The sequence below is a fragment of the Haliotis asinina genome, chromosome 10, assembly GCF_037392515.1.
Source record: "Haliotis asinina isolate JCU_RB_2024 chromosome 10, JCU_Hal_asi_v2, whole genome shotgun sequence".
Classification (NCBI taxonomy): Eukaryota; Metazoa; Mollusca; class Gastropoda; order Lepetellida; family Haliotidae; genus Haliotis; species Haliotis asinina.
The window spans coordinates 11639424-11652449 of record NC_090289.1 but is presented as its reverse complement, the minus strand read 5'-3'; the positions used below and the strand labels follow the sequence as shown (position 1 = coordinate 11652449).

Below are 13026 nucleotides of genomic sequence, written 5' to 3'. Positions count from 1 at the left end.
TCTGGGGTCAACATTGGTATGTCCACACTGAATGCCCCAGTGGCCACTGACGTCATCAAATTTCTCTGACAGCTAACGTCATGACACTACTAACATTGCACCATCTGACATCCGATAAAGAGACTCAGGTTTGCCATTTCGCCCTTTTTCAGACCTTAGCAATCGCTGCGTAGCATACATTTCACACCAGACCACGCTGCACATTCCACTTGTGCACCATAATATCAATCAAATGATACGTCATAAATTATTTGCACCTAATTCATATTCTCACTCGATGTTGCTGATTTTGCGATCTGCCTTGCAGTTCTTTATGAGACAAAACAAACAAAGGTATATTCTTGATCATATTTTTACTTAAAAACTCAAAAATATCACAATTTCTTTCCATATTTCGTATACAAATAATGAAACACAAAAAAATCAGTCTAATAATTCGATGCCGCTACTTTTACAATGCAAACCTTGACACACTACGCTAATTGTGGAGGGTGGGTGTGGGATGTAGGCACAGGATGTATCTAATAAAGCTGACAAACGTATCATAACAGCGTTTATTCATAACCTAAACAGTACCCTGATTTACCGACGCTATTTGTTTTTGTTGCCATTTAACGAAATAAGAATCCCAAATTCAGTAATATGGGAATACAGCATAGAAATATGTTTTATTAGTGGAGACGAAATAAAAGAAAACATGAAAATGTCAGTTAATGTTTTACGAATAACACTCAATATAATGCTGGTTTGTAGATAATAGGTTTATATTCGAATTATCGTGTTGTTTGTTTTGCATTGAACTGCACTGAATATGTAACTGAGAAAAATATCAAACGATACGGAGCAATGTTAAAAGAATATCTGTGTATCAAAATAAAATTTGCCACGACCCCGAATAGAGATATTCTGTCATGAAACAGTGTCATGAACGTCATGTATGTCATGATGATAAACGTTAATGGATTTCAAATTATCCATTATAAATGCGGTAATTGACATCACTGCAACACATGACACAAGTAGGGCCACATGTGACATATTCTCCCGATGACGTTCTATCCCTCTGCTGCAACAGGGTTCGCCCTGTGAATAAACCTGAATGACCTTACCTAGTCAATTTTTCCCGGTTCATTTAGATCACATTCGTTACGTCACTAAGCACCTCTTTGGCCTCCTGCTAAGAACGATCACAATATACCCTCTATTCATTAATGGAACCCGTTAGACTTAATAGGTAAACGATCAAGATCACAGGAAGGGTGTGTCGAATTTCGAGTTTCAATACTTCTCAAATTAAGAGGAAAGGATCATGGATTTCAACAAAAGGATCTAACCTTTGAAAATTTCTATAACGGGGTATACCTTTAATTGAATCACGTTTCGTTTCTTCTTTCGCCTGGGTGATCAAAGTTTGACTTTTCATTGTCCCGAGGACAGAAAGCAGCTGTAACGCGCATGTTCAGTCCACCCGACTGTTTGTCCAATATGTCGGGTGGCGTTTGATTACGTCATCGATGAATGGACTCCTGAGTTCGAAATTCCCCAACCAATTTTACCCAATTGTCTGCCCTCGTCCAACAACGGTCCCAAATGTCGCGCGTGCTTTCAATAAAGATATGGACGACTGGGCGCGCGAATTAGTCCGCTGCTCAAAAGCCCTTATCACCCTACCGGTCTTACTACGATCAAAACAATCAAATAGACGACAAAAGGTCACATAGCTAATTCGTTTATAAGAGTGATATTACAGGATTAGACCTCGATTTCATTGTCCTGCAATTTTCCCTGAAGATCAAAGTGAACGATTGGCATCACACATGGGCGCATCCGAGGGAGTTAGTTCGCACAGGTGTAAATGAGCCGGCAGCGTTTTCCTTACCTACATACCTAGATTCGACAACACCACCAAAACTGTGGAGCCAGTTTTCAATTGTGACGCTAACAAAAGAGATGACAATGCATTGACCATCAAAGTCTTGTCACCTCTGTTGAGCTTATAAAGACAGCTCAAACGCGTCTAGACTGTCTGAACAGTCATACGTTTTCATAGAGCATTTCTCTTAGATATTCATAAAAAACATTCCAGTATCATCTTGACAAGTCTTTGGAATAAATTTGCATTTAATGAATACATGGGAAAATGAATGTAACCCGGTTATGGGTTCTTGGTATATGATAAAACGATGCTTGTTGTTAAATCTGTTACAGAACATGGCATCAGTGTTTACTGCATGAACACAAAACTTGTTGAATCTTGCTTATCGGAAAGATTGTGTTACTCCTATTTTGTGATATGTTTCATGAATTTACTATGATATCCTTAACAGAGATATCATTTCTTACACTGGTATTGCAGCACAACATAACAAGCATCAATTCTCTGAACAGAGTAGCGTCCCTTGGACGTACCAGGACCCAATCTTCATGGCAGGTGCCCCGAGTTTTGTTTGATTGTTTTTTGCCGGGTTATTCGGCATCATGCAACGCTTGTTACCGAATCATCATGGCAAGTGTCCCGATTTTTGTTTGATTGTTTTTTCCTTGTTGTTCAGCATCATGAAATGCTGGTACTCCACCGAAATGGTAAACATCCAAGACGTACATAATTTCTGGCATATCTTGTCACCTTAACTAAGACGTGGTATAACTCACATACTGCTCAAAGCGGCTTAAACCAGACTCACTAATCGCTTTCATCGTTGAGCAGAAACGTGAATGAGTATTTTGGCATGAAATCTACAACACATTGTCATGGAACTGTCATGTCCATTTCAGAACAATCAAACTATTGACGTAAGTACTGTATCTAGACTAAGTGACTACGATCAACAAAGATATATATATAATGCATATAATCAGGTTGCCTCTGGATAAATAATAGTCTGAATTTGGCCACGGGATAGGTTTCAAAACGAATATATTTCAGGATCTTCCTTGTCAATATCTGTGGATTTCACTAATCTCTATCTAAAACATGCAACATACACACATAAAACAAGTTTTTTCAGTCATTCAAAAATAGATGGCAATAAATTAATTTTCCGTCTACAAGTGAGTCAGTTTGGGGATATAATCATATGACCCCTGATTGTACCCATTTGAAGCTATTGAGCAACTCATCTGTGACGTCATCATGGGAAGTGATGATGTCATACAGTGTCCCTGGTTACCATTGTCCATGTGTTGTATATCTGGGTACATACCACCCGTCATCATCATCCCGTTACCATGATAACCCCTGTTCGTTGGGGGCATAGAATGCTGCATGTACTGTCCGTTCGGGGGGTACGGCACTTGACTGTTCTGTGGGTAAGGGCTGAGATTCGGCTGCCCCCCTGAATGTTTCATACTTAAAGAAGGGCTGTCTCTCTGGGATATGGGGCTAACCTGAGGTGCGTTAGCCATGCTGCCTTGACTACCCGGTCGCTGCTGAGGGTGCAGACCGAGTGTTTGGTCACACGGGGGTTGATGATCGGGGGTGGGGATGAGACGATGAGACCCGGTGGGTGTCGGGGGTTTCATCCCGTCCCCGGACAAGTCATGGTTTTCTGAATCACTTCCTGAAAAACTACCCTCGGATTTGGACGCCATTTTGTCCGATCCTTTCCCCCTTGACTCCTTCTTGTGCTTCATGCGCCGGTTCTGGAACCATATCTTTATCTGTCTCTCTGTCAGGTTTAGTAACGCCGCCATTTCTATCCTACGAGGCCGACAGAGATACCGATTGAAATGAAACTCCTTTTCCAGTTCGACAAGTTGAGCGCTGGTATAGGCTGTTCGGGCTCGCTTCGTGGGCTCTGAAAGGGAAAGGGGTTCGCCGGTGAATTTCACATGAACAGACATTCGTCTAAAACAGATAACCCTATCTTGGTAATCGCTATTGTTCTTTCGTTTCGCATTTACATCAGAAATGGCACCGGACAATATGACCTGAACATAGTGTTACACCGGGGAAGCTAGACAGCATCACCTTATGTTGAGGATTGTCTAGTGCTATAGGTACAACTCCCGTTATCATATTTTATAAATGCCAACATTTTCAACTACGTTAATTGAGCACATACTGTATAAATTCACCTTTAAACGAAACATGACCTGCAAGCATATTTCATTACTCCTGTTTGTTTTTTCGTAACAACTACTCAATCCAGCCTTACAGCCGAGCAAATACCTACATTGAAGATTCTCTATATCAACCTGCGATTGACCGTTTTTCCTATTTTGAGTAACATGACTAGGGTTTTGAAAGACAACTAGAATAGACCTTAATCTATATACCATCAACAATCACCCTATTCTTAGGTTGTCAATTGTTATTTAAATCTTAACAAGATACACTTTCTGTACAGTGACAAGGCTCTGGTGTTGCCGTTTCATGTGCGTGTCTGTGATAAAGATATGTATTATTTCCACCTGCAGAGACTGAAACCAACTTGACATTGCTTGTCTATCACACGAATCTGTTTCTTTGCCCCATATATGTATCGTCCACAGAGTGTAGCTATCGCATGTAGATTTCATTCTTTGGTTAATCGGTTGTATATTGACAACGTACGTCAATAAGGAACACGATGTCAAAACAAGATGTCAAACTTTACTCGTGAACGATTACTAATACTGAGGCCAGTACAATAGTGAAATAGATTAAGGTCAGTGTATGTATATTTCATTCTTGGCCAGCTGGTGAGTGAAATGAACACCTTAACCTATTTTGCCGCGTGGTCTTTCTGTATCTCCAGTCAAGCGAAGCTCCCAGTAGCACGTTCGCCCTAGACAGAGTAGGGTACAGGGAGCATTGACTTGAGTAACAGATGAATCGTTTTTGTGCAAGTCAGCTCGTTTAGGTCAGAAAGCAAAAAAAACTAGTACAGATGAATTTGGTTCTCCGATAAATTTGAAAACGCTTGTCTTCGATTCGCACAGACATGCATTGACCAGTCTCATTTTACTTATAAATATATTGTTATACCGACTAATATATGTATATGCAGCACAATGGTTTCTGTTGTCCTTGTTAGGCTCATCATCATCATCATCATCATCATCATCGTCGTCGTCGTCGTCGTCGTCGTCGTTGTAGTTACATTTATAAAGTAGCAAATAATTTCAGCAGTTTAACCAAATATCAGTATTATGATTGTAATAAAAGCAAATATTTTAATATGCCGTGATAAGTTATTTAAATCTTATGGTCATGTTTTGGGTAAAATATTGCCGATGTGACTTTAAATTTGAACTTACTTACAAATTAAATCTTTCCACCTGCGAATATCGCTTCAAAGGATCGCAATCCCAGTAGCGCTGAATTGATTATTTTATTCCAACAACCACTCTCCCCCCACCCCCCCACCCCCACCCTCCCCCCTCCCCCGAGCGCTGTATATGTAACCTATTGTTACATATGCAACATTTTCCAACTGACAACATACATGACATTTTATTAATTTCACAGGCATTTCGGGATATGGTCAATATTGAAATTGACATTGTTTATTGACAATTGTCAAGACGTGGTAGTCTCCATCTGGGCTGCATTGTCAATGATGTATTTATGATTAAAGTACATAAAATCACAGTACCTGTCTCCCATGCAGAACGTATCAAGGAGAAAGGAGAAACATCCTTTTCGCGAATTTATTGCTGAAATCTGCCAGCCTCCATTGATTGATCTGTGATTCAATAGTTTACTAAACAATGACAGCTATAGATTGGTATGGATTTCAACACATGGTGGACGCCCATTTCATATCTGCAACAGTCATATATTTGCATAATCAAACTCTCCTATAGATTCTTTTCGTCTGGATAACCCGAGGTGAGATGCAAAATATGGCGGCTTTGAATAATAACGAATTTTCCTCTTTTTTCGTGGAAAATAATGCATTATTCACTACTATAACAGACTTTGATATTTTGTCATGTGGGATGACTCGTGTACTTTGTGGTTAGTTTGCGCTCAGTACATCAAAACCAGAAGAATACTTCTCTCCGCTCCAGTCAGTGTCTGATGAATTTACCCTTATATAAGGTTCATTAATATTCATTCCACACTATTGTATTTAGAACTACTGACACGGATAAAAGATAGCAGGCTTCGTTATCAATCTTTAGACGGACTGATATTGTATTGGCCCCTTATAATTACTTTGATAACGAACAACCGACGTACAGCGAGATACTGGTGCTTAAATGTTTATTTCAATAACTTTTTTGTGTGTTAGAGGTCATGTGTGATTTTTGAAAGTATTTGTTTGTAGTTACATGGCCTACACTTGGTATGGCGTTTACATATTATTATAACATGTAAACAGGACAAAATGTAAACACAGTCGGTCAAAAGAATATTTTAGCAATAAGAATAGACATGAAAACACGTTTGGTTTTCTGTGTATCGTTCTTAACACACGATAAAGTATTGCATGGTTTTACAGGACAACACAAGATATATTACTTTAGGATTTATACAACATCCAAAAATAAATTACGCAATTTGCCTAACTGATAAAAACACATATACATATTTCATACTAACTTCAGCTTGTAGATAGATATCTTTACAGTGTTATGATCAGTTTGTACTCCTATTCATGAAGCGGTATATATACACGCTCACTGTGTCGGATTAATTATTAATTACTAATTTTTCATTTCTCATATATCCTACAGATATCCAGTGTTAAAAGATTATAACTTATGTTTTTATCGTTCCTTCATACATGGAAAGAGCTACCAGTGTTTTTAGTGGCACGTTCCTGTCATGTCTGGAACTGAGTTATCAGATGATATTTTTGGCATGTACAGTACCAAGACTATTGCTACAGTCAAGGAAAGTAGAAAGTTCCCAAATCTAATACTGGTTGTCAAGGGGCCTTCAGAGAATCTTATCTGACAGTATAGGCACTATCGGCTCGTAGATCGCTCCGCCGACTCACTGACAGCGGGATTGGAGACAAGAACTATTTTATCTCGCGGAATCACATAACAAGAAGTGCAACACGTTTATCTGAATCTGCTGTTTTAAGGCTGTTTTTGACGAAGCGGGTTCTTTAATTGAAACAGCGTGTTTGCAGAGTTACAAGTCCTGTCCTATCAGTCTTGCCCAGACCCAAGAGGTTATTTATAAGTCCTGTCAGTACAAGCGAAAATACCGCCTCTCAAAAGCAAGAATGTTGCACGATGGGCTATCAGCGTTTAGTAGCGAGTGACGCGAGTAACATAGGCAAAATATAAGTATCAAAAACACAATATCATTATGTATCATTGCGGTACATGCATGGTGGATGTTTTGAACAGTAAAGAGATTTTGATATTTAATATGCAATATTTCGATATTCATATGCAAAAAACGGCCACTCCTTTTCATGCATAAAGCTTTCAAACCTTGTGATATATCGGGACACTACGTAACGGTTTACTAGCAGTTTGGTAGAATGTTATTCACGAGACACAAATATAATACAGCCCTTTCAGATTAGACCTTATAAATAACAACAGCGGAGAAACATTTGCGTTTTCATTTTAGCTTCGAACGTATTCAGTATCAAAACATGCTTTTTTTACCTACAGCGTGTTTGAATAAATATTTATCAATAGCCTTTGTCTAATACTTGAAATTCAGATAATGCCCAGTCAAGATGTATTCTCCAGCGAAGGATAATGCTTTATGTTAACGCATTGCTTGCTATCTACATGTAACCACATATGTTTTGCAGCTCGTTCTTGGTTGTATACTTAAGACGTGGTGAGAGAAAGTGATATTGACACGAAATTGACATCTGGTTCTATTATTGACAGTTTTTGTCTACCAGCATGCATATTGACACAACTGTCATTCATTACACAAATAAGATATTGCTGTAAAGAAAAGAAAGCCTGAGGGGATCTTAAATTGCCAGGAACATGCTCTAAACAGTTTCTCAGTGAAGACAAAAACAGTACGATTAACTGAAACGGTATACCATTCTGTGAAATTGATTGAAATGTATTGCTGCACACAACACCGTGACATACCACACCACTTGAATGTAACTAACTAGAGTGTTTACCTTTTCAGTCTGAGTTTATGTAAGGAATACACCATTTAATGACAAGCTGGTACATTTAAATCATTGTGATATTACTAAACCATTCTGAAGGAAACAGCACAAATCTGATATATAGCACATTGAATTATATAAACAAGAATATTAAGTAACCTCAGCATGATACAAAATACACAAGCTATGTTACCTGAACACAATATTTGTTTAACTCACATTTCCATAAAAAGCCACATCCCTTCACCATCCCAGCAAAACCATAACAATGACAACACAAATTAAATCTGGCCTAAAGATTTATTTTGACAAGTATTTTGAATTAAAGCCAGGTAATTGTCAATGATGAACCGTATAACTTCACTCAGCGAAATATACCCCACCCAAATGGAGCGATCACGTAGACGAGGAATCGCGCTTCTAATTACATCTTTGACATTTTTATATTCACGCGATGAAAAATTTATGTGACCAGCGTTCAGGTTTATCTGCTCGACTGCATTCGAGTGAGTTAAATGTTATGGGGAGAAAATCCCCCAAGAGCCGCGATAGCAGGGAGTTTTAAGGCATTTAGAGAAAATGGGTCTCACTATCGTTTAAGAGACTACCATTTACGATCTCTAAATTAGGACGGAACATAAATCTCAGACCAATCCTCATAGTGTTATAAGACGGCGATCAGTATGGTTTTAAGGTAAATTTGCCGGAGCAAATTTGCTTCGATAAAAGAGCCATACATATATAAATATGAGATAAAGGGTGATTTATAGGATCTCGGGGTATGACGTTACAAACGAATGCCATTCTGCTTCTGTGGTTTATATTTTGATTATGATATATTAAGGTGAGATACTTCTGATCAATAATAAAAATATTATGATAACATATGCATTATTTGCTCAAATACAGATCACAGAAATACTGTTTATTGTTGACACCAAAGTGTGTTTAAAATACTCATGTAAGGGTAAACAACAGAATTTCTATTTTGTTATGATTTTAAAAAGGATATCATAGAAGCTACATATTGATAAATTACTATGATTTTTAATTTATTTGTGGGACTGGTGTGTTTATACATGGGGTTTATAAATTCCTGCATTTTAATTCATCTGTAGGATTGATAAATTTACACTCACACACTTAGGAATATATTTAAAATAGTGACATTAGAAATTATCTATCATGAATTTAAATAGATATTTGAATCTCCATGTAACGACATTTCTTTAACAAAAGAGGCTTTGGCGTATACTGCTAAGCCACGTGTTGATTATCATGTTAACTGGTAAATTCCGCCTTCTCTAAATTACACAATCAACACACGATGAGAAATCAATAACAGTCTAAAATATACATAAAACGCATGAAACAACAACACTAAAACCTCTTATCACAGACCTACGCTGGAAACCTTTTGAAATTGACAAGCCATTTGATTGGCATTACCATGTACATTTCAGTATAGCCCATATTGTGATGCAATGATATTCATTTAACTGGAGGAAATTATCCAGAATAGGGAATTTCCCAGTCTAGATTTTTAGCACATCGTTCGTCATTCTGTCCGACATTTAGCCAGTCGAAACCAAAACAAATGCAAGCGGCACAATCTAAATCTCATTAATCATTTACACTGTAAAAAAAACCCTCTCTAAGTGTTTAAACCTTCTTGCGCGGGTGACGCATCATTCTGTCAGTCTCTGCGTCATTCATCTAATAGCACTGGCGATCGCCGACTCCCATTAGATACTTCTAGTTGCGCGTTTATTGCCAACACAGGACACGGGCCTAATACATCATACAGTTAAGAACTTACCTGCTACGCTTTGTCGCTGTTTGGAGTTCTGCCTTGACTCTTTCATCCATGGATATATCTCCTGTTTGATAGACGGATTCGCGTGTAGATTGTTCACCCCCGGTCCGCACTGCATGGACGGGTTTTGCATACAGGAATTATTATACTGTGAATCGCCATAATCTTGCATGCATGCTTCTCCGTTATTCGGAGTGGCATGATTCTGTACTGCACAACTGGTAGAACCGTAGAAACTTGCGGAGTCGGGACCACATGAGTTGTAGTTGAAAGAATTGTCATACTTATATCCGCTTTCGGACGGGTAGAAACCTTGGTAAGTCGGCATTTGTTCACAATAACCCTTCTGCATCTTTCGAATTCCAAACTTTATTTCATTCTGAGAGCCGGCAGACATAGTAAAGCCCCAACTTATCGCTGCATGTTACGACTCAACACTGTCACGTGACTCGGCGTCGACCAATCAGCGCCGTCTCGCCTCTCGCTCTGTTTACAGTGATCTGCAAAGGAACACGTGGAGAGAGACATTTCAGTGCTATGAAATCGACATCAATTATTCTAAGACCATATAAATCAGCGAAATTGCCCAGCCTGACAAAACTTGCCTTTAAATACCTTACCCTCAAGAAACGTAGGACAAATTCACAGTCAGTCTTTGCGTAAGCTTCTGGTTAGGATTTTGAAAAGAGTTTTAAAAGTGTATTGTGTGAATTTGCGACACATTTGAGCTCAGTGGGGGTGAGCATTACAAGTCTATTGTGGCAGAAAAAGGCAACTTGACCAGTCCAGTGGTCATTGTGTGTTGTTCAGTGTGTTCAAACTACGCATTCTTTAACTGGACAAGTGCTAAAGTGTGTGAGGTAAGAATGTCTCAATTAAAACGAGGGTATTGACATAACACTGCTTATGTCAAGCCCATAAATCCGCCTTTCCAGTTACACATATAAGGCTGCTTTGATTTACCCTCTGTATTGAAACAGACAACTTTTCATAGGCAAAATTGTATATTTCTTTCAAAATTATATATCAAACTGAAGACAAATCTGATATGAAATTCTGCAGCGGAGCTACTACGTGAAGGTTTTTAATAAAAAAAATGTACCATTATAAATCACGGGAAAAAATATTATTATTATTATTTTACTGTATTGTGTATAATGAATGTTATGGCAGTAGAAGAGAGAATTGATAATTATATGATTGAGACACTGAGTTTTCAGCCGAACTCTTTCGTTGCAGTTGTTGTGTGGTACATTTAAATTACCATATGCACAATAGTCTAACGTCATTGCTCCTCGCTATCCTTGCATCTGCTTGTATTATACAATGCATGTTGAATGTTTCGACAGCCTAAGGCTGCAGTGTCAACTCGCGGAGCAGACATCCTTATGAATTTGAAAAATATGCAAACAAAAGAAGGATTGATAAAATTATAATTTTTGAGTGACTTTCAGTGTTTCGGAAGTTTCGCATAAAACTTAGCTTACGGGCGATAAAATTTGAATTTTTGCCATATCTGTTTAATTACACAATTTAAAACTTGATTAAAATTGCTTTCATGCTAAAAGCCACGTCGTCGCTGCAAATCACCGATTGTATTTAACATGCGCCGAATTTTGATCGGCAATTATGATCGTGTTTTGTCAACTTTGGAAGAAATACGATATGGGAATATGTGCTCTTTGCGCTATATGAAACTGGCGAAATTTGCAAATGTCACTAAAATCTCCCGAATTACGTCCTCTGATTGTAATCACGTTCAATTTATTTTCACAGAACACTTCAAATATTATAGAAAAATGTTTTGAACAGGTAATGTTTCTAACCTTCCTAGTTTTATGACGTACTATTTTATCGAATAAACAGGCTAGACTAATTTATTTTCATAAACAAAATCACAACTAAAATGCCAGTAGGACCTTTATTGCATGCATTTTGTCCCTGATTTCAATTTTAGTAAACAGTTCATATAAGAAACTGTGGTTATTTTGACTGACAAAATCCATCATGAATGTAAATTCGTTTACAACTGACATTTATTGAACGCTAATTCTGTCAACAAAACAATTACTTTAAATAATACTGATTTATGTATAGTACAAACATTATGTGTAAACACACATCATCACTTAAACTTGCTAGACTTGCAAAACATGACATTTCAGTCGTTGATAAGTAAATTCACTTAACTAAAGAATACTTCATTCCTTGAATTTATTGTTGAATTTTATTTACTGGGTTTTTATATTCACAGGGGCGTTTATCTCTCGTAAGCATTAAACACAAACACGAGTATTGTTGTTCTAAACTTGTAAAATACACACAAGGAACGATGTTTCTGTCACTTTGTTCAAGCTAGGAGCAATAAATACTATTTTACGTCCACCAAAATGCTGGCAAATACGATCTAACAAAGGGACACCGGTTTATTCACTCAGCCTCTACTAACACAATATTTTGTAAAATAACTTCATTTGCCTGTAATTTGAGGCAGTTTTTGCCTTCTTGAAAACCACTAAACCTTTTCTTCCGCGAACCTGTTATATCCAGGACCTTAATGCAAAATACATACGTTCACGAAAAAATCATTTCCGAAACACGAAACTTTGAGCATAAAAAACACCATCCCTACGGACTTGATACGAAAAACATATGCCTGGGGAAACGGTGGTGTTTTCTTTGAACATGTTCAGACAAAGTAGCCTTTGTCATTTTGGATTAAAGTATGGCATATTAATCCGATAAACTGTCTCTCAATATAGCCATGGGCAATAAAACAGTTGGTGACAGAGTTTTCCTATTGTTTGTCGATATAAGAAAGGGAAACATCTACATTCATTGTGAGGGAAAGAACAGCTTGTGTTTTCCTTATTCCAGGAAGATACACTGATTTATATCTGTTAATGTAAGCACTTGCCTTTCCTGAAATCAACACGTGTACATTTCAGCTGAAGGTGACATATATTTTGTGACGCTTTTTACGTGACATAAGCATCAGCGCACATAAATGTCACTTTAGCATTATTATGAAGTTACGTGTTAGAAATACGAGTCGAATTATTCCATTAGCTGAGTTCTGATTCGTTTTCGTTTCACACTACGTAAATACGGTATTTTTAATAAATCCCCATTTACATAGGTGAGAACCGCACAGGGATGTAAATATATATACTA

General features: G+C 37.7%; 1 protein-coding gene across 2 annotated transcripts in view; it reads right to left on the bottom strand.

The window, feature by feature from the left end:
* Nucleotides 1–336: 336 nt before the first annotated feature.
* Nucleotides 337–13026, bottom strand: part of LOC137298937 (homeobox protein HOX3-like) — a 118126-nt gene continuing 105436 nt past the window's right edge. For both annotated transcript variants that reach the window (XM_067831323.1, XM_067831322.1), the window contains exons 3-4: nucleotides 9856–10352; nucleotides 337–3797 (exon numbers count right to left, since the gene is read on the bottom strand). In XM_067831323.1, the coding sequence (XP_067687424.1) occupies nucleotides 3046–3797; nucleotides 9856–10249 (1146 nt within the window). In that variant the 5' untranslated portion in view covers nucleotides 10250–10352 and the 3' untranslated portion in view covers nucleotides 337–3045. The remainder of the gene's footprint in view (nucleotides 3798–9855; nucleotides 10353–13026) is intronic.